The 23,005-nt window shown below is 42.2% G+C and overlaps 1 protein-coding gene across 3 annotated transcripts in view; it reads right to left on the bottom strand.

The window, feature by feature from the left end:
* The window catches only part of AK7 (adenylate kinase 7), a 58,286-nt gene extending 38,530 nt beyond the window's left edge, over window positions 1-19,756 (bottom strand). For 2 of the 3 annotated variants that reach the window (XM_045561186.1, XM_045561196.1), the window contains exons 1-5: window positions 19,613-19,742; window positions 15,460-15,648; window positions 11,703-11,811; window positions 8,065-8,159; window positions 4,046-4,156 (exon numbers count right to left, since the gene is read on the bottom strand). In XM_045561186.1, the coding sequence (XP_045417142.1) occupies window positions 4,046-4,156; window positions 8,065-8,159; window positions 11,703-11,811; window positions 15,460-15,648; window positions 19,613-19,717 (609 nt within the window). In that variant the 5' untranslated portion in view covers window positions 19,718-19,742. Of the gene's footprint in view, window positions 1-4,045; window positions 4,157-8,064; window positions 8,160-11,702; window positions 11,812-15,459; window positions 15,649-19,612 lie in introns of all 3 variants that reach the window. The other variant, XM_045561177.1, reaches the window with a different exon arrangement.
* Window positions 19,757-23,005: the final 3,249 nt, after the last annotated feature.

The raw sequence follows: 23,005 nt of genomic DNA on the forward strand, positions 1-23,005 counted from the left end.
ATGAGCCACCAGACCCGGCCTTCATGTTGTCTGTTGTAAAGTGGGAGGTAAACAATGTGTACACATGGGCATGGAGTGTGGAAAAATAAACATTGGAGACTCAGAAGGGTTCGGAGGGTTGAGGGGGGGTGTGAGAGATGAGAAATTATTTAATCTGTACAACATACATTATTCAGGTGATGGTTACACTAAAAGCCCAGACTTTACTATTATGCAATATAGCCATGTAATAACACTGCATGTATATCCCTTAAATTTCTTTTTCTTCTTCTGTTTTTAATTTCATCCCACTGTTTCAGGGAACCCCTTAAATTTATACAAATAAGAAAGTTGGCATATTTGCAAAAAAAAAAATTGTGGGATGAAACTAAAACTATAATTGGTGGCAGATGTATGGCCCTAAATGCTTATATTAGAAATAAAGACCAAATATTAATAAACTTAGCATCTAACTCAAGAAGCTAATAAACAAAAATAGCATAAACCTAAATTGGAAGGAAGAAGTAATAAAGGTAATAAACATAGAGAAATTAATGAATTAGAAAACAAAGATACAGAGAGAACTAACACAAGCACAAGCTACTTCTTTGACAACAATAAGATAGAAAAATTGGTTAAGATTGATCAAGAAAGAAAGGGATAAGACCCAAGTAAACCAGTGTTGAAGTTGGAGGGGATTTAAAAGGGCACCCGTTTTCTCGTAGGAGTTCTTAACTGAGTGAAGAAAAAAAGGCAGATAAAGCTCAAAATATCATCTTTATTACTGATAGGGGTTACGCTGGAGGACATGCCTTACGTGAGCAGTGATGATGGGTTTCCTAATCCTGAACTTAGGTCAGATAAGAACTTGCCCAGCCAGTCACAGGAAAACTAGGGACCGCTCCACATGCGGGTCCGCCCCTGTGAAATTTGGGGTATGAGGAAGCCACAGTGCACGACAGCTGCAATCAGTGGGATCCTGGAGGGAAGGGGGCCAAACTAACACGGCCACGCCCCCTAACCCACCAATCAGGTAACTCACCTGGGCTCCTGAGGCGGAATAAGGGGTGGGGCAAGAAGAAAGGAGTATTTAGGGAGAATATTAGGCCCTTCCTGCTGGAGAACACAGGAATGGGAAAACAGTGATTCCACTTCTCAAATATTAGGCTTGAAAAAGGGGACATAACTACAAATACAGCAGAGATTTAAAAAACTGTAAGAGAAACTTATGGACAGCTTTACACCAATTAATTTGAAAATTTAGCCTAAAGGGCTCATTTCTTGCCCGTAAGCCACTGTTAACTCCTTTCCCACAGTCCAAGACAGTTTTGCAAGCAAATTCTACCATTCAAAGGATAAGCTTACTTCCACACAAATTCCAGAGAATAGAAAATATTGTTCCCAATTAATTTTATGAGAATAGTAAAGCCAGGATACTAGAACCAGAAAAAGACAGTATGAAGCAGGGAGATTATAGGCCAATCTCACTTGTAAACTAGAATATAAATGCAAAAATCCCACATATGACATTATTAAAGCAAATTTAGAGCCATTTTAAAAAAATTATAATGATCAGAAAATATAAACATCAAAGGCCAGTGGGATAATTATCTACTACAACAGATTTCATAAATTGCCACTGGAACTTGGTAGATCTTTTCCCCCCAGGGATCATACACAGTGCTCACTGACCACTTAATGGTTTTATTTAAGTGACTTTTGCAAAAACAGATTGATAATTCTGGTTTATTCAAAATACTAATTTAAAAAAAACCCATACTAATTAATGTCAAAATTATTGTATTTTGCATTTTTCTTTTTTCATTTTTTAGGCATACATGAGATTTACAAATAACTGTATTTTAAAATACAATTTTTTTTAATATTCTAAATAATCAGTGTAACATTTCAAGATGGAAGCCAAGTTTGGTATTAGGCAATTCAGAACAATTTAGCAACTTGTATAATTATTAGGGACTCCTCTTTGCCTCAAAATACCAAATAAATCCACCTTTTTGTCTATATAAATATAAATATGCTGGCTGCAGACATCATAACAGTAGATAAAGCCTTGACAACCAGCCCTGGGCGCACAGAGACAGCATGTGCTTTGTTCACAGCTGTGAGGCCAGCTCTCGATCAGTGTCTGACACAGAACAGGATCTAATCAGATATTTGTTAAATAAGTTAAATGATTATTTCCAAGGTTCTATCTACCAGATGAAACATTAGGATCACTGATCAAAAAGGATCCGTGGGATGCCCAAGTTGGCCCGATCAACTTTATCTTATGAATTGTCCAGAAAAGAATGATTAAGAAAACTGGGGAGAAAAGAATAGATTTTCACAGTGAAATTTTGATTTTTTTTTTTTTTTTGGTAGACACAGGGTCTCACTATGTTGTCCAGGCTGGTCTCAAACTCCTGGCCTTGAATCATCCTCTCTAACTCAGCTTCCCAAAGTGCAGGGATTACAGTTGTGAGCCACCATGCCTGGCCTCAAAATTTTGATTTTATCACTTAAAGGACAAGTATAATATTTTTATAATAAAATGGATATTAAGATGATAATATTTACCCATTTTAGACTGTCATTCACCTAAATTAGTTTTGTGTGTGTGATCATACGTTTACAATCAGTAAATTAGACATAAATGATCAAGAAATTATATATTTTAATACAATAACATAGTTATAGAGTTTGGAACTGAAAGAAATTTAGACCATCTAATCTAGTCCCTTTTAAAATTTATTTTAACCCCACAAGTTTAATGACTTGGTTAAGGTCATAAGTTAATGAGTAGAGAATGGGGCAGAATTCCTAATTTTATGTTGTTTTCTTCAAATATTTTATACTTGTAGTGTTTGCACTGCCGAAGAAAATGCTTTTTATAGCAGGGCAGAAGAACTTGGGCTATTCTGAGTTCCTATTGTAATATCCTCTGAGACCACTAGATGTCACCTTAGCACTATTATTACATATCACTGGTCCACTCATGGGAAAGGTGTAATGGAATCTTTAGAAGTTTTGGGGTCCTATGTAAGTTCTATATAAGTTAAATGGGGATAATGCTAGTAGTATCTATGTCATAGAATTTTGAGGATTACAAATGAGATACCTGAGGATTACACGAGACACCATAAGTAAAACATTTAGCACGATCTGGGCGTACAGTAAGCAAGCCCTCAATAATTTCTCAGCTGTTACCAGGGCATTCCCATCATCTCTTCTGATGAAAGACAGGAGAAATGAAATTGTTTTATAGTAGACGTAGGTCAAAATGATCAATTTTGCTGCAACAAAAGGCCAGTAAGCTATTGTTATTGTTTATATGAACTTCTCAGCTATAGCTATGTCTTAATAATCGGTGGCCAAGGTTGTGTCAGGATAAACCTATAGTGAATGATGGGGTTTTGGAGTCAGGAAGAAAATGTAAGAAAACCCCCAGGCTTTGGTGGCTGAGGGATCTCAGTTTGAATTGTCGAAAGGACCAGATCAGACAAGGCTGAGAAGTGCTCAGGACAGTGCTTGGTGGGTCCTAGTTATGTCACCTTGAGCAAATAACCTCTGGAAGCCTCTGTCTTCTTATTTGTAGGATGAAGTTAATATGCTCTTTTCAGACTTGTTTTGAGAAACAAATTCTGGGATTCTGGGAACAGGGTAAACATGGTCCCCTCCTCCCCCATTCCAGTTCTGAGTTGTTTGCCTCTTCTGGGCCAAGTGACTTTCGGGACCCACAGACCCCTTGGTAGACGAGGGCTTGAGTACTGATCAGGGTACTCAGCTGGGTACTGATAAGGGCTTTAAACCCACTGGGCTGGAAAAGAACCTGGGCCAGGACATCCTGGGGTGAGCCTAAAGCTCAGTGATCTGTGTGTGTAAGTATGATGTTTAAAGAGCTGAGATAATGTACGGTAAATCTGGGAGCAGTCCTGGCTATGCAGACAGCCCTCAAAAAAGAGGAAAACGATTACATACCTTGATCAGAATTGAGGAGAAAGAAGCCATTGCAAACTGTTTCAGAAGGAACTTTCCTACCCTATATGCTTTGTAACTCTGGACTTACGTTTTTTCCAAATTTGAGAACCTTTTTTTCTGCATTTATGTGATCCAGAAAATTAGGATGAGGCTTTCTTCTTCGATAATCCTCTTCAGTAAATGGAATCTCATTATCATCCTATAAAAGAGAAAAAGTGCCGACTGGGTGCGTTAGAGCTATGTAAAACTTCTAAGCCCAAAGATGTGTTCTTTTAAGCTCAAATAAAGCTTAAAACTACTGCTTATCTCAACAGTGTGCTACTTTTCTTAAAAATACTTTAGCAAGCCAATTTTTATAATTTAAATTTAACCTAAACCAAATTAAAAGTTTAAATGGAGATACTTTTATTTTGCAGAGACGGAGGCAAGTTTTCACTGTGATTCCATAAAGGTATTAAATAAACAATTTCTTAACAGTTTTTGCAACGTATGTAGTTTTATTTTTATTTTTTATTTTTTTTTTATGTTTTGAGACAGAGTCTCACTCTGTTGCCCGAGCTAGAATGCTGTGGCATCAGCCTTGCTCACAGCAACCTCAAACTCCTGGGCTTAAGCAATCCTTCTGCCTCAGCCTCCCTAGTAGCTGGGACTACAGGCATGCGCCACCATGCCCGGCTAATTTTTTTCTATATATATATTTTAGCTGTCCAGATAATTTCTTTCTATTTTTAGTAGAGATGGGGTCTTGCTCTTGCTCAGGCTGGTCTTGAACTCCTGACCTCGACTGATCCTCCTGCCTTGGCCTCCCAGAGTGCTAGGATTGCAGGCATGAGCCACTGCGCCCGGCTTTTATTTTTTAATTTAAATCATGTTTTTTTTTCCTCTTTTCTACACCGGATCTCCCGATCAATCACATGTGAAGAAGAACATTCCATGTGTAAGTTGTTTTAAAAACAGGTTTCACCAGATAAGATGAAGTATCTGTGGACCCTGGGAATCAATGATGAAAAATATTTCTTGCCAGTCCACTGAGCTATACTTATTCACTCTCTCCCCGGCTCACCCTGCCATGCAGCCCCATGGAGGGATGCATCTGAAACAATTAAATTAAAATTTACTGAAGAATCAAAGGGAAAATTTGACTCTTCCTACCGGGTTATTACATGTGACAACCACAGCCTGTCAGTTCTTCTTGCTCTGGACTATTTGGCTGAATCAGGGTCACCTGGTAACCCCTCTTTACTCACACATGCAGAAACAATTACATAGCAAGGCTTTAAAAACAGATGGATACCAAGGAAAAAAAAATCCATATGTGTTAAGATTCTCCTACTTACTGAAATTAATACAAATGAAAATATCCTATTATATTGACCTTTCTTTTGTGTCAAAGCTGATTCTTACACAGTTTTACGTCTGTTTGGATGCTTTTGGCTACACATATCAGAAAATCAAACTCAGACATGACCTAAACACCAGGGGATTCATCATCTCCCATAGTGACGTCCTCAGCAGGTGGCTCCGGGCATCGGGGGCTGGCCTGGCCCTGCTCTTCCGATGCCCTCTGGGCTCTGCCTCGCTCTGGGTGTGGCTTTCCTCTGCAGGACTGTAGCAAAACTGGCAGCAGCTCCAAGCTTCACATCCAGATGTGACAATGTTGAAGTCTCAGGGATGAACCCTTCCTGGAAGTCTCCTGGCCAACTTTCCTCTGTGCCAGAGACTGGACCAAGCTTGTCTGCTGGCACACAGCTAGGCCACGCACCCCAGGCTCCCTTGCAGTTGGTGTGGCCATGCTTTTAGTAGAAGGAATTTGCAGAGGTGATGAGCACCTCTTCTAGGCCTGGTTCATAAAACTTCCAATGTGTGATTGTTTTGTGTTTCTCCCCTCTCCCCAGGATCGATGAAGGGGTACACAAGAGCCCTGGAAGGTGGCCAAGCCATCAGTGGAAAGAGCCCGGTTTCGAATCAGAGTTGGGAGGAGACTTACTCGATCGTCAGGAACACTTGTTTTATATTTTACATGAGTAAGAAATAAACTTCCACCATGTTTAAGTCACTCCACATTTTGAGGGGTTTGCTACATTCTCACCTCCCAGAGTTGGGTTGTGTGCCCACCCCTTAGCCAATCATTGGCAAGAAGAATGGGATGTCACGGCTGGTTTGGATCAATTAGGATTTTCCCCTGGAGCTGGAGACAGAGGCTTCCTTCCCTGGATCTCACGGGCAGTGTGGATACCTGAACAAATCAAGTCTCCGCTGGCAAGGAGCACAGTGGGGCGGCTGTTAGACAGGAAACCAGCAGCATCTACAAAAATCGAGCATCCACTTTTCTCTTCTGAGTTGCATTATGGAGTCATGGCTTTAAATAAATGTAACTGATCTCACATAACCATATGTAACCATGATGTATCCAAGCAGGAAAGAAACAGCATACCCAGGGTGGGTAATTTGAGGAAAGTTTTAATAAAAGGATTATTTACACAAATGTGAGCAGGGTGTAGGGAAACCACCTGGAGCCAGTAATAGTGTGCTCTGTACCACTCCTAGGTCTGAGAGTATTGAGGGAGAAGGCTACAATCAGAATCTAGAGGTAGAGACGGTGCCCAACAGAAGTGGCTTGGGTTGAGGGACTCAGCCCACCAGCAGCAGAAAGTAGCTGGGGGGATAAATATCCTGACCTCACACTTCTCGATTCCCCCATCCTCTCGCCAGTGCTCCCATTGGCCAATGGGGAGCAGAGGACAAGGTTGCTTGCTGAGCTAGACTACAAGGTTAGAGCAGGGTGGAGAGATCGAGAGAGCTGGGAAAGAGAGCAAGAGGGCAGTGAGCTCCAAGGACACTGTTCGAGGGCTGGGTCCAGCTGTGCCTGAAGTCCTTTACTGGACTCACCAATTATGTGAGTTGATCAGTTCCCCATTTTGCATTAGTCAGTGGGGACAATTAGTCAGGAAGCCAGCACAATGGTCAAAGGACCAGTGATTGCTATGTGTGGACACGTACCTAGACAGTCCGAGGGAAGGGACTGTAACGGGAAGAAAACGACCTGGCCTGCTCCTAGAGATGATGGCACCCAAATGGAGTAGGCGAGTGAACTTTACAAAAACAACGTGAAACCTGCAGTCCTGCCCTAACGGATCTCTCAGTCCATCGGGGGAAAGACAAACAAATAGATGACATTTGGGATAACAAGCGTGATAAGTCCCTAAATATTTCCTTGTTATAAATAATGGATTCCATTGATCCTAACATGCATGTTTTTTGTCACATTGAACATCTCTGAAATTAGACTGTCTTGTAATCAATGGCTTATTATTATTACAGTCAGCCAGGAAGCACTGACAACGTCATTGCTGCTGCACCAGTGACCTTGAACACACTGTTCACATTGTTATCAATTCTAATTGAGTTAGGTACTACTTTTGTTGATTAATGGCCTTTTAAAAATGTCTTTTAAAAGAGTATACTATGATTCAGCACTGAAGTGAAAAGGCATGAATCAGCAGCAAGGCACCAGAACAGAGTGGCAAATGTCAGTGTGATATTAGCAAAGAGAACAAGCAATGCTGGAAGAGTGGCTACAGTCTGTATTTTCTTGCAACATAATGACTGTATGCTTTATAGGAAAGTATCTATAAATAAATGACATTACTTAGGTTTTACACTGAGTTATTGTATGAAGAAAGAAAGGATGTAGGTGTGATTCAGAGACAGACTGAATATGAAGTAGTTTCGAGAATACTATAACCACTCTATTTTGCTTATATTTTCCTTTTAATGTATGCACAAGATGTAAGTGACAAAAATATAGGTCTACATATGTTTAAAAGAGAGCTTTTTCAATATGTTTAAAATGAAATGGATAAGTAAGCATTGCTATAGTTTAATAGGCAGCATTTTTTTTCTGTCCCTGTGACATACAAAACAATGGAATTCCTTAGAATTGAATGTGCTTAGTCCATAAACTCTGTTTAGTGCTTATTATGGGACAGGGCTCAGGAGTGTAAGAGTACACAACTCATTGCAGGAAGTTCCCTCTGCATACAGATTACAAGGTATTCAATATTAAATGTCAACCGTTACGAAAAGGAAAGCTCACACTCTACTTACAGGGTCCAGAGGTTTGGATCGCGCCCAAGTCATCACCGTGGATAGTAAAATAAACACCTTTCGCTTTTCAAAATGGACAGCTTCTTCATTCAGTGCTGTGGAGCCAAGGAGCAGAGGAGTTATTTGCATCCTTGCACAACTTGCTTTCGAAATCATGTATATTGTTAGTTACCAGTAGGGCCTGAAGTTACCCCTTCTTCAAGGAGCAACCAGGAAGATGTCACCCATGATGCTTCTCCTGTCCCCACCACGGTTCTTCCAATTCTCCCTCCAGTTGCCCCATCCCTTCTGAGCTCAGCTCGTAAGTTTGGCCCCTTCCTGTTTCCTGGCCTGTAGATGTGAGCTTTCCCTTTTTTGGAGAGCAGGTGATAGTAATAATCATAGTTGACAAGAATTAGAACAACGCATGGGCTTTGTTGAATTTTCACAACTATGAGAGAGGCACCATTATTCTCTCTGTTTTACAGATGGGGGAACTGAGACACCGTTTGCCCAGAGCCATAGAGGGCAGTGGTGGGGCAAAGAATCCAATCCAGGCCACCTGGCTGCCAGGCTTGTGCACCCCCTGCCATGCCATCTGGCCAGCTGCACAGGGAGGGGAGCTCCTGGGGATGGGGATGACAGAGACCCCAAATCTGAAGGTGAGGCCCTCCTAGGGGTTCACATAAGGCAGCCCTGTTCAGGTAAAGCCGTTGTGGAGTAGGCAATTTGTGGTGGACAGGAAGGTGAGCATTTGATTTTCAAAGGGCTTTTCGCTTTGCAGGAGGGCTACAAGATTCTCCTTGAATGCATTCAGCAAGTCATTCCATGAAAATATTCTTCATGATGTATAATTTTCCAGAAAAAATATCTAAGCTATAAAGTGAAGTCTAATTGAATTGTCAGAGGGTCTAGGTGATACAGTTGTCATGGTATGTTTTTAGGCTCATGAGGTGATTCCCTAAACAATAAGCAAAAATATGAAATGCTGATATCCTGGATCTAATAAACATAATGGATTTCTCCCCTAAGATGAGAAAGTATTATTGAATTAAGTCTAAGAACACTATGTTCACATATTAATCTCAACTTCGAATGTCAATTTTAGTTTCTATTTTTATTCTAATAACAGAAATTGTCTCTTCAATTTAATTTTGCTCTTTTAACCTCTCCCCTGTGCTGTGCTTCAGTTTGGCCTATTTTGTGAATACTTGGCACATTTTGAGGTCCTCTAATTGGGTTATCCGTTTTTATTTATGACATTTATAATGGGTCTAAAACGATATGCTTATTCTATTTTGAACACACCTTTTATCTATATATGCAAATATTTTCTCTCATTTCTAATAATTTATTCCTTTTGCCTGTGTCATCTTGCCTTCCTTTCATTGTATCTGTGAAAGGCAAGTTAAGAAAATTCTACAATATATTAAAACAATTTAATAAAACATGATTAAAATGTAATATATATCCATTGTAATAAAAACAAGATCTAAAGAATGTGCATCAGGTAAAATGACAAAGTCCATACCCCTGTTCTTCACAATCCTACCAACCCTGTGCCCCCAGGTGACTCTGATGGCAGAGAAGGGTCCCTGCCTATACTTTCTTGCAGACACAAACACTCTGTATCTCAAAAAACAGTGCGATTCAGTTAAAACATTTCCTCCAAATAGAGAAGAAAAATTTCCTTAATTATTTAAAGCTCTTTGTTAGAATGAAGAAAGAAGCAGTAAGACACACTCTACATTTTAAAGCTCATGAAAGGAAATGCAATATCACAGTTCGAGGAACGATCAAATTCCCTTGAGGGACCATGGGGTGGTCCTAAGAAAGGGCTGATGCTCATCCGGTACAGCAGGAAGTCGGTGGTCAATGTCTGAAACTCACAATCAAGGGCACCCATGTAGGCATTTTAACGTATTAAATGAGGTTGCTTTTGGGAAGTAGGGATAGAGTAGAAAGGAAATGCAGGGAATTGTTGCTCTTTCCAAGAGGCATTCACGTAGACATTTTTTTTTTCTTTAGAGACAGGGTCTCACTCTGTTGCCCAGGCTGGAATGCAGTAGCTCGATCATAGCTCACTGCAGCCTCCGACTCCTGGGCTCAAATGATTCTCCTGCCTCAGCCTCCCAAGTAGCTGGGATTACAGGAGCATGTTGCTGTACCTGGCCAACTTTTAAAATTTTTTGTAGAGACAAGGTCTTGCTGTGTTCCCCAGGCTAATCTTGAACTCCTAACTTCAAGTGATCCTCCTGCCTCAGCCTCCCAAAGCACTGGGATTGCAGGCGTGAGCCATCATGCCCAGCCCACGTAGGTACTTTCATGTATTAAATGAGGTTGCTTTGGGGAACTAGGGACAGAGTAGAAAGGAAATGCAGGAAATTATTCCTCTTTATTCTAAGCCCTACTGTGCTCTTTTAATTTTCAAGAAATGTCCAGGTTTTATTACAGAAAAAAATATTAAAAACTTAATGAAAATCGCAAGTATACATTACAAGAAAAATAAATTTTCAAAGCTTTGCATGAAACAGTGCTCAGTAAACATTAGCTCTAATTATTATTGTAGGTGGTGCAATTATATATTATCTGTAAATATTTGCAAAGGGACAAAATGCAGAAAGTAGACTTTAAATAAGCTCTTTTCCAAAAGATGACAGTGTTCATGTTTTTTGATTTGTTTCTTACTGAATGAAATTTAGGCACAAAGTTATAAATGAGAAATCAAACATTCTAAGCTCCCAAAGAATCCACACATCCATAGACACATCTGTGTTTCTGTCATCGTTTCCCTGAATATGGTACAGTCATTCCTGAGCCTCCATTCCATTTCTTTGAATTTAAGCCAAAATATAGCTTTGCTGCTGCTCTAATTTAAAGGTTGGTAAAGTACTGCCTGTTTTTGTAAATAAGGTTTTATTGGAACTGAGGGCATTGAGATGTACCGTGCTGTGTGTCTTTTTTGCCTGTTCTGGCTTAAAATGATTATTCAAATAAGCTGATTTGCTTTCCTTTTTGCTCCAGACATAAGGAGGAAATAAATCACAAAAGCACCAAATTGCTAAATACCACCTTGTTCTCTTAGACCTGAGGTCCTTAGTTAGAGTTCATCACATTTTTCAAAGCATTTTCAAAATGCAGGCATTCTCTGCAATCCTTCCCTCACCTTTGCCCTCAGAGGATTGAACTGAATCCTTCCAGTTAGAAATAATCCTTCCCCTCTTAAAGTCACACCACTCTTTCACGTACTTTGTGATGCTGCCCACTGTGTTGCAGTAAGGTTTCCCCTGAGAGGCTTAGGTCTCCTGTCTGACTGCAAGTGCCTTGAGGGTATAATCCTTTCCTTGTTAATCTCTGTATCTCCCCAGTACATTTCGCCCTACCTCCTTAAGCAGTGTCCGTGGAATGAATCAAGGTTGAATGATTGAAAGTAAATGTTTCTTTCTTTTTATTTTATTTTTTTGATGATTAAAACCATTCTCTTCTTCAAAAGTACCTATCCACAAGCACATCCATTAGGATGGATTTCATAGTACAGGTAAGTCTCAGACCAGTTCTTCCACGGCCCTAATTTGCCCAGTGTTCATTAAATGACTCTTCAGCAAAGTAAGCTGCACAAAAATATAGTCCTTGGAGATAAAAGAGTGCACCCCACTGACCAGAGACTGCCCACGTGGCTTCCTCTGCTTGCTGTGCATTCTCAGTGATGTTGTAAATGATAACGTCACACTCCAGCAGGCGCAGGAGAAGGTCTTCCCGAGAGATGGTCTGGAAAAGAAAAGTGACAGTCATTGGCAGCAAGAAGCTAACAAGGTAACCTTAATATATAGATGAAATGACAGTTCCCAAAATAGATACAGTACATTGAAGAGTCCCACAGGAAACAGTTGTGGAAGGATTTCTATTTAAAATGAAATTTTGCTGTCGTCTGTGTATAGTTTACAAGTAACAAAGAAGGTTATGCAAATAGCCTGGAACAGGTGATTAGAAATATTGCATAATGATCTTAGGTAGTAGTTATGCACGCTGTTTAAACTCCAATGCAGAAGGGAAGAATTAGAACACACTGGAAGAAAATGAGTGAAGCATTTATAACTTACTCAAACTCTATGCAAGATTATTTGAGTAATTATATATCATGAATCACTTAGAAGTGCTGATGAGTGATTAATTTGGATAGTTTCACAATCCTCAAGACAGAATTAATCTGTTCTCTTTCTAGATGTAAGGTAGCTTATTACAGTTGACTCTTGGGAATATTTTAAAAATATAAAAACTTTTAATGTTTAAAGATGTAAAGTTTTTACATCAGACATAAGTAGCTTTGGGGATCATTGTGTTTTAACCAGTTTTTCCTTGCTGCATGCATGCCAGCCCATTTCCTAACAGTACAATACTACGGGTGGGTGTTAAGATAATCATAAAAGGACCCTGGATTTGCAAACCAGGTTTGCATTTGTTGCTATTCCCATTGTCCCAAGCGTCAGATATTCCTCAACAGTTTCTTGACCAGTTGCATTAAAGTAGAACCTTTCAGGTCAAACCTGATCTCTTACCATACAACTTGGTTGGAGAACAAAGGAAAGTAGATGCATTTCCTTATGAAAGGATGGGACTGCCCTGGCGAGGTTAACACACCCTTATTAAATTCAACAGCACACACTACTGCTGGCTTCTCCGGCCCTGTTCTCTAGGTCCCTTTGTATCCATCTGCATTAGTTTGCTAGGCCTATGGGAACAAAGTACCACAAACTGAGTGGCTTAAACAACAGGAGTCTCATAGTTCTGGAGAGTAAAAGTCCAAGGTCAAGGTGTTGCAGGGCTGTCACCTTCCGTGGGCTGTGAGGGAATCTGTCCCATGCCTCTCCCCTACTTCTGCTGGTCGGCTGGCAAACATTGCCATTCCTTGGCTTATAGAGGCAACACCCCAATCTCTGCCTTGATGTTCACGTGGCATTCTCCCCATGTGCTGTGGCCACATTTCCCCTTCTTATAAGGACATTAGTCATACAGGATTATGGGCCCACCTTACCAACCTCCTTTTAACTTGATTTCCTCTGCAGGGACCCTGTCTCCAAATAAACTCACATTTGGAGGTCCTGGGGGTTAGGAAGTCAGCTTTTTTATGTGGTGGGGGGGGCACAATTCAATCCATTCTCCAGCCATTCAGTTCTTTATCTGGTCTGAATGTGGAAGAGGGAAGATGCTCTGAAAATATCGATCCAAATATCAACATTTACTTTATTAATAGCATTACAATGTGAAAGGATACTACGTTCCCAGTACACCTGGGACTGATCTAGATTCTGGAATGACACACCAAGGAAAAGAAAAGAGAACACTAGAAGAATAGGAGGAATCAAAGATGTGTGTTCTAGATATGTCCAAAAGAAAGAAGATAAAGCATCTACGATTCCAGCTTGTAAAAGCAGGTAAGAGTGGTGTCCATAGAAAAATATGCATACTTGTTAACTGATGGCTGGATTGATTTAGAACAAAACAGCCACATTTTCAAGACAACAGTGGTCCTGACCAGATGTTGACTGACGGTGTTTGTGCACCCATTTGTTCACCCAACAGACATTTGTGGGCCCTGCTTTTGACCCTAGCGATAGAGGCAAAATGAATAATACATGGCTGCTAATACTAAGGAGAATCCTGTGTGTGTGTGTTGTTAAGAAAACTCTGAGCGAACAATTATAGTCTAATATAGACAAGTCCTTGTTTACATATTTAGGTTTCATACTAACCACATATGAAACCTTTGTATACATTTAAAAATTATAAGAAGGCATACACTCTGGGGCACAGAGCAGCCAGCAAAACAGGCTGCTCTGCAGCCCTTACTCACCCTTATCCAGGCACCCTTGTGTAGTGTGCAACCTGTACAGCTTGGCATGGCCGCCCCAAATGTGGAAAGGGCTATCGTAGATTTCATTTGAGGATTGATGGACTAGGAGGAAGATGTGATTATGTCTCCTGGGAGTTGACATTTGAGTTGCATTGGAAGGGTGAATATGAGCTCACTTGGCAGAGCCTGGGATGTTCAGGGAATAGCAGGCGGTTTGCTGAGCCAGGTAGAGGCACCTTTCACAACCTGCACCAGCATAATGTTTTCCAGCCTCAACTCTCCCTCACCTTTTCTGCCACCTTTGCTTCTTCGCCTTGGCTCCTTAACCCATGCTCTTTCTAGTCCAAAGCACACCATACACTTTCCCAGGGGTTTCCCTTGTGTGGTGTTTCCTTCCTCCCTTATCTGTCTTCCAAACTCTACTTGGCCCTGGAGGCCTAGTCTCAGCCCCACCATCTCCAGTAGGTCCCAGGCTCCCAAAGGAGGCCATCTGCAGACTTCTGAAAGATCTAAAGATCAGAAGAGTTTAGGGGGCCTTAATCTGTTTGGCAGGGAGGGGTTTGAAGCTTCATTTGCCTGGCTCTATAGGTAAGACTGAGAATTCATCAACTGTCCCTTTCAGAGTGCTCTGGGAGCTGCTGTGTGCACACTTCTGTCACCATGTTTGCTATACTGCTGCGGAGTCCCTGCCAGGCTGTGAGCTCCACACTCATCTATGGACCCTTGGGGTGCTCAATACACATTTGCTGAATCAAATTCAGGTAGATACTGAGAGGTGACGGAGATTTGAACCAACGCAAATGGCTGTGAGAATGGGAAGGAGGGGCTGCTAGAGAGTATCACAGCGATCGATGGAGGATTCCATGACCGACAGGATGTAGAAGTCCAGGGCAAGTGAAGAGCCCACGGTGATGGAGCTGTTCAGCTTTGGCGGAGGGTGGTGCATGATGAATGCGATCAAAGATACTGTTAGTTTTCTACAAACATCTCTTTCCTCTTCCTCTTTCCCAACAGAATCCCAATTTTGTTCAAATACTACGCCCTTCTCAGCTTGTGGGAAATTAACTCTATTTTCTGGCTTAAGAGATGAGTCTTATCGATCAAAGTGTAAATGTTTGGTTCAGGAAAGGGCATATGACTATGCAGATAAGGACTACGCAGAATTTGTCACCTAAAGGCTGCACTGCTTCTCAGCAATGGTGTATTATTTCTGATTGACTTATTACCAAAGGAGATTTCTTTCACAGATGGTGATCATGGCACCGCGCTGTCTTAGATAACTGAGGGCAGCATGTGCTTTAAGCACACTATGAAGAAGAATTTTGTGAGTCTGAAAGTCCAAATCAGATCCATCCTTTCCAAGACTAATTTAAATTCTTTGCTTCAGCCAAAAATTTAAAGCAGAGCCAGCACGGCTAACCTCTATCCCAGGAGAAAGGCGCGCCCCAGGCCTGGCACAAAGTGGCCCAGAGGGAATGAGAGGCAAAGAGTAACAGCAGACTGCAGAGGCGTCGGTCGGAAGGTCATTGCCTGTGTCTGCTCCCAGCAAAACCCATCGTACTTACAGAGTAAGTCTCCACGGCGAAGTCGGGCCGCGGGCTTTGCGGCGCGGACAGCGTGCCCACGATCTGGAACGTGCCTTCCTTCAGTTTGGCCAACGAAGCTTCCGGCACACCTGACTTAGTCTCATCCTCCTCTTCCTCTTCTTCTGTAATTTCTTCAAGTGAAGCCCCAACGACACAGTTTGATAGAAACTGCAAGAAAACAGCCGGCCGGCGCCGGCAGGCAGGTTGGAGGCTGGGGGTCGCGGCGTGGCGTCGCGGGAGGCAGGGTGGGCGCGGGCCGGGGTTGGGGGAGCAACGGTGGGGGTGGGGGTGATGGAGGGGATTGGGGGCACGTCCGCACAGACCCCAGACCCCTCTCTTGGCCCCAGATCTGGTGCTGACTCCAGACTCTACCCCAGACCCCAATCCACCTCCCTCCAGACCCCACCTCAGACCCCGGCCTACCTCCCTCCACACCCCAGGCCCTGGCCCACCTCCTCCCAGAATGGCCCCGACCCTGCCGTGGCTTGGCTGAGCAGCCCTCGGAAGTGGTGGGGAGTGTGCAGCTCTCAGGGGGTCTCAGGTGCCCTCCAGGGTGAGCCTGCCGCCAGCAATACCCCCAGAAAGAGCAACAAGAACCTCTGAGCCCCAGAACCTCTGAGCCCCCAGTTCCCTCTGAGCAGTGGAGACAATGCTGTTTACCTGCAGCATCCCGAAGTTTCGGGGCACGTACTAGTGTGTGTTAAATACTGCTGTGATGGTGAAAATCGGTATCCAAGGCAGGAGAGGGGACTGACCTGGGTAGCCGGGCCGTGCCTGCAGTGGGCGCTCCAGCCTGCCACAAACCCGGCTGTCCCAGCCATCCCGTTTCCCTGTGGGTGTCCGCATTGTAACAAAAAGGAGGTTGTAGACTTGTCGCATGTTACCTGGAGTAATTCCTGTCATGATTCTCTTTTTTCCTTCTCTATGTTTAAAACTGGTAATCATCGTGTTTTTGCCCTTTGCAATAAAAAGCCAGTGGCAACTATATAGTTGAAAAACATTTGCTTAAAAAAAAAAAAGAAACTGCAAGAAAACAAATTTCTCAACTACTAAGAACAATTCAGAGTAACGGCAGCCAATCAATGATGATTCTAGGAACCACCCTTTATTGAGGGCTTCCTAGGTGCCACACAGGCAAGACAAATGCTTTGCACACTGTCACCTCCTTTAAGTCAATTTAATTCCCAGGATAACACAGTGAAGTGGACACTGTGAAGATTCCCCGTTTTAGAGACAAGGACTTCAGTCTGGGAGAGCTTAAATAACTTGTTTAAGGATTCTACCCTGCGACAGCAGAGGTAGCTCTGCAACAGGCAGAGCTGGGCTGTCCTGAAGATGTTTCTCTTGTCCAGGAGAAATACAGAAATGTAATATGAGCCACTTAGGTAACTGAAAATTTTCTAAAGCCACATTTTTAAAAAATGACGAGAAACAGATGAAATTAATATGCTGTGTTATTTAATCTAATATATCTGAAATAATATCAATGTGATATGTAATCAATATAAAATTATTAATGAGATACTTTACGTTTTTTTCATACTAAGTCTCTGAAATTCTACGTGCATTTTACACTGACAGTACGTCTTCATTTGGACTAGCCACATGTAAGTGTTCAGTGGCTACACGTGGCCAGTGGCTACCGTATTGAATAATGAAGTTGGCGAAGTTTCTTTTCGTGTTTTACAACAGCTATCCTTGGGAGTAGCTTATGTAATGTTTCAGAGTTTCATTCACATATATGTAAATAATCATTTATATATGTTAATCATTTTATGTTGATTTATATATTAAACATATATAAATAATCATGGCATTAACACACCTTGGGAATAAAAACATAGTAAAATCAAACATACAAGAAGACCCACCTCATTTATTTTAGTAAAAAACAGTACAAGTTAGCATGCCAGGTTGTCAGCTTCAACCTCATATTGGAATATATTTCTCCCAAGTACATTATGTATATTTTCATTAATCTCTGCAACATAAATATTCAGTTTTATTATCCGCTGTCACAGAAGCAGAAATTGGTGCCCAGCACTAAGGTGTTGGGGCTGGGGTGGCATTGCCCAACCAGGCTGCAAGCCTGAAAACAAGAGACACAGCTTTCATTTCTTTTATATGCTTCATATTCCTGCTCCCAGGTTTCCTACAAAAAACTCTACACTTGATCTTGCCCAAAAGGCCAAGCAGCAATACTTAGAACAGATTAACAGTAATTACCTGGAATTTGAGAGAGGCCTGATTAATTAAGGCTATTCAGAAAATTCTGTTACTGAAAGAAAGCTTTTGAAAAAGATCTCTGCTTACTAAAAGACAAAGTTTTATTATAAAAATATTATGTTTTAAAAAATAGAGATCAAAAGGGGATAAAGTAAAAAGTTAGACTCCCTTTCCTCTCTCGTTCCTAATCTTAATCATGTCACCTCTTTTATACAGTTCACCCTTGAACGACATGGGTTTGAACTACGTAGGTCCAATTATTCCCAGATTTTCTTCTGTGTCTGCCACCCCTGAGACCCACCCCTCCTCTTCCTCCTTCTCCTCAGCCTACTCAATGTGAAGGTGACATGGAGGAAGACCTTTGTGATGATCCACTTCTACTTGATGGACAGAAAATTTTTCTCTTTTTTATGATTTTCTTTTTCCTTTTTTTTTTTGAGAGAGTCTCACATTGTTCCCCTGAGTAGAGTGCCGTGGCATCAGCCTAGCTCACAGCAACCTCAAGCTCCTGGGCTCAAGTGATCCTCCTGCCTCAGCCTCCCGAGTAGTTGGGACTACAGGCACGTACCATGACACCCGGCTAGTTTTTCTATTTTTAGTAGAGATGGGGCCTTGCTCTGGCTCAAGCTGGTCTCAAACTTCTGAGCTCAATCGATCCTCCCACTTCAGCCTCCCAGAGTGCTAGGATTACAGGCATGAGCCACCATGCCAGCCCTTTTATGATTTTCTTCATAACGTTTTCTTTTCTCTATTTGTAAGAATGAAGTATACGATATATATAACACAGAATATATGTTGGCTGTTTATGTTATTGGTAAGGCTTCTGGTCAACAGTAGGCTGTTAGTAGTTAAGTTTTGGGGGAGTCAAAAAAGTTATATGCAGCCTGTAGTCCCAGCTACTCAGGAGGCTGAGGTGGGGGGATCGCTTGAGCCCAGGAGTTTGAGTCCAGCCTGGCCAACATAGATCCATGTCTCTATAAATAAATAAAAGTTATATGCAGATTTTCAACTGTGAGGGAGGTCAGTGCCCTGTGTTGTTTAAGGGTCTAGTGTATGCTCTAGTGGCTTTCCATTGAATTTAGAATATAAACCAAACTCCTGGCCAAGGCCACCCATGATCTGGCCCTCTGTGTTTGATTTTGCTTCATTAATTTATGTAATAAATATCTATGGAGTGCTGACCATCTGTGCTTCCTGTTTCGGAGCTGAGTAAGGCTACATTCTGACTTGTATGAGCCCCTTCCTCCATAAAAAATATTCAAAATTACATTTTACGACTACATGCTATAAAGACAAACATAATCTTTGACCTTAAGATTTTGTTTCCTTCTGATTTTAAAAGAAATTAAAACACTTTTCTGGGTTCCTAAAAATCTTCTGGGCCCTGGGCATGGTGCCTGATGTGCCTAATGAAGAAGTCTGCCCTGGGGTTCGGGTGTGCCGCGCCCTAGCCACTGTGCGCTCAAGAGCTGCCAACCTTATTCCCATTTTGGAACTTTGGCCCCAAACAGTGCCTGGTACATAATAGATGCTAAAAAGCCATGTATTGAAGGGATGGGCGATATAAAGATTGGATTTGTTGTCTTGTCTGTTGCCTCCTTCAGATGCGGTGGCGGAGTGGAAAGGGAACCTAGTTTGGAGGCTGGAGACCTGGGATCTATGTCCAGGTCCTGCCCTCAACGCTCTATGATCTTGGGCAAGTCCCTCCCTCCCTCCGAGCCTCAGTTTCCCTTTCATTAAAAGGAGGAGGAACGGCCTGGACCTGAGATTTCCAAACACCTGGGCTCCCAGGTGGGAGCACTTTAGCGGACTGGGGTCCAGGGGGCATTGGCGGTGCCCAGGACGCGGGACCGGGCCTGGGAGCTGAGGGCTGGGGGTCCCGCCCTGCGCCGCCGCCGCCGCTCACCTTCCCGATGTTTTTGCTGCTGTAGGAGTCCAGCAGGTTTATAAACACCCGCTGGATGCGGATAACCTTCTCCGTCCGCACAGCGACGTCCTCTTCTTCACCCATGGCCGGAGCCGCTCTGGTTGCTAAGGGGAAAGCGTCCCCTCGGTTGCCAAGGAGGCGGGGCCGGCGACCCTGGCGGGCGGCGCGTGCGGGCCGCGGTTCCCCGGACGAGCGCGAGGGTGTCCCCGCGTGAGTCCGCTTCCCCGCCGCGCCCCGCTACGGCTGCCAGCCGCCCGCACAGCGCGTGCCCTTGGGAGCCGCCTGGGGCCTCGGTCACAGGGGCCGCCCGATCTCTCTTCCCTTTGGAAGCGCATCCCAGGATGGCTAAAGCTGATGATGAATCCGATGAAAAGGAAAAGCCCCACAGCCCAGGCCTCCTCTGAAATGTGGGGGTACTTAACGTTCCCCTAGGGCATGGCCTGACCGGGGTGACATAATCCTCCGCTGCAAAGAAAAGCTGTTGCCATGGAGTTTCGGGGTCCACGACGCCCGAGCGACAGCGAGCGTGGTTCCCGCTGTGCAGCCAATTCGCTGCTGGTCTAGGGGGCTCCCCGACTTGGAGGCTGTTTGCAGGAGCAGTTCCGGAAAGACCTCCCGGGACGGGGTGGGGTGGGGGCGCCTAGAGACCGTCTTGTACCCTCGAGTCACTCAACGTTCACAAAGGAATGAAATTTAGACTTTTGACCTTTTCAAATGAGAGTATACATGCAGTTGCTGAGATATACCCACAAATTAAAAGATAACATTCAACTTGTTTTTTCACAGGACCACAAAAGTGGTGGTGGACTATGAACATGCTGCAGTTACCTCGGAACAGCCTGATTATACTGAAATATTTTTGTCCTTTAAACATTAACTTGTAAAAGTTAATATTTAATCCATGCAGCAATTTTTTTTTTTTTTTTTTTGTGAGTGTTCTTAAAAAAAACAACAACAAACTAGTTGCTTCAAAAAGTGGAGGTGGCCCAGACAGCTTGGAGGCTCTGGGCTGTCAGGCACTCAGGAGATCTGGCTTTGAGTTCCAGCTCTGCAGACATTTGTGGGAGATTGGGACCAATCTTTTCACTTTCCACAGGCTGTTAAATTGGCTGTAAAACAGGGGTGATATCACTAGCCTAACAGGGCTGTTAGGATTAAATAAGATATATTTGCAAGTATTTTCTGAAGTGGCTTCCAAAGGTGAAATTATTGGTTTTTTTTTTTTTTTTTTTTTCTGTTTTTCTGCAAGGCTAAGGCACACTTCTACAAACGGGGAGGCTTTTTGTTCCATTTTTCTTGTCGCCACCCCCTTTTCTTTTTTATACACACGTCTCATTAAAACTTGTTTTGATAAACTAATTAATGCTTTGAAATTTTGCCAACTCAGTTTGGGAACAGTTGGCTCACAGCAAAATTGTTTTTTTATTATCAACAAGAAAGTGCTGTCAGTTTAAATGTAAAAATATTCATGCAAGACCAGTGCAAAATCTGAAGTAAATATACTTCAGCATTCTTTCGAATGACTTGTTAGTTCTAATATTGTAAAAAAATTGCTTGAATCCTTATTTTCAAATTTTCAGTTTTTCTCTGCATTCCCTATTGATATGCAATTAGCAGGTAAATACTTTGAAAGGGATTCATGCTACAATAAAATACTGTAACTTCCCCGTGTTTCATTCTTATTGTTTATACTACTGGTAACATGTAAATGAGGTTGCTCCACAGTTACAGGGGCTATGGCTTCCAGATATACATTTTTTATATATATTGGTAAGTTAGGAGATTCTATTAATTCTTTTATACCAACTCATCTTTCCTTTGTTATTCCTTCCTTCTCTTAAAATCAGCTTTCATATAACCACAAAGTTCATGTGATGGCTTTTATTAACCTATACTGTATGGGTATAGCTGGCAGAATCAGACTTGGGTTCTGACCCAATTCTACTGCTCCTGGGGGGCTGCTGAGCAAGTCTCTCAATCTATCCAAGTCTTGGCTATGTCACCCATAAGATAATTGAAGGGAAAGTTCTAAAGTCAATGTGGTACATATCAAAATCTCAGTGCTTTCCTATTCTGATCTCCCTTAGCATTCAAACAGCACATTTTGTTGTTGAACACTGGAGAGAGAATAGCACAGTGTGTAATGGAAGGAACTAATGGTTAAGTACACCACTAGCAGCTGATTTGCTGCGTGAGTATGATTGATTCTGGACCTGGAGGCAAGGTGGGAAGACTGTCACTATGGGAAATCAGGTGTGCAGTCTTCTCTCCTCATCATCATACTGCCTCTTCAAGGATCTGGGGAGCAGATAAAATTCAGCAAGGCTTGATGCTTTTGCTAGAGAAACATTCTTCTGCTAGCTTAAATCCTGTCATATCGATTGCATTTCTCCCTTCATACAAGATAATGTAGGAAATGTGGAAAAGCATAACGAAAATGAAAATTACCTTACCACCCACTGATGACTACTATTAAAATCTTATTTCAATTTTACTTGTTACACGATTATTTTTCAAAATATAACATGTATAGTTTTATATCCTGCTTTTTTCATGTAGCCTAATATTTCCCCATCACCATTTTTCTTGGTTTTTAATGGTTGCATACTTTTCCATCAAAAAGATATAAAAAGATGAACTCTTTAAAGCCTTCCCAATTTTTCATTAGAGAAAATGAACATCCTTGTACTTTACCTTTTGCTGAATCATTTCCCAATGCTAGACTGCCAGTTCAGGAGTTAACAACTTTGTAAAGGCTCTATTACCAATGTTTCCAGAAAGACTTCACCAATATACCCTCCAAAAGAATGTAAGAATGCCCCCTCACTAAATCCTTACTGGTATTATATTTATTTATTTATTTTTTGAGACAGAGTCTCACTCTGTTGCCCGGGCTAGAGTGCCGTGGCGTCAGCCTAGCTCACAGCAACCTCAAACTCCTGGGCTTAAGCGATCCTCCTGCCTCAGCCTCCCGAGTAGCTGGGACTATAGGCATATGCCACCATGCCCGGCTAATTTTTTCTATATAGATTTTTAGCTGTCCAAATCATTTCTTTCTCTTTTTAGTAGAGACAGGGTCTCGCTCTTGCTCAGGCTGGTCTTGAACCCCTGACCTTGAGCGATCCTCCCACCTTGGCCTCCCAGAGTACTAGGATTACAGGCATGAGCCACCTCGCCTGGCCTGGTATTATATTTAAATAAGAGAAATCACAAAATTATTAGGTGAACTGGCCCAATTCTTTTTAATTTTCCTGTCTTAAATTACTGGTTGGGTTGAACATATTTCAAGTGGCAACAAAATACATCTGTATTTTTTCCTGAGTTTTTAAATCATATTATTTCCCCATTGTTCTCATCTTTTTTTCTTATTGA

The sequence above is a fragment of the Lemur catta genome, chromosome 1, assembly GCF_020740605.2.
Source record: "Lemur catta isolate mLemCat1 chromosome 1, mLemCat1.pri, whole genome shotgun sequence".
Classification (NCBI taxonomy): Eukaryota; Metazoa; Chordata; class Mammalia; order Primates; family Lemuridae; genus Lemur; species Lemur catta.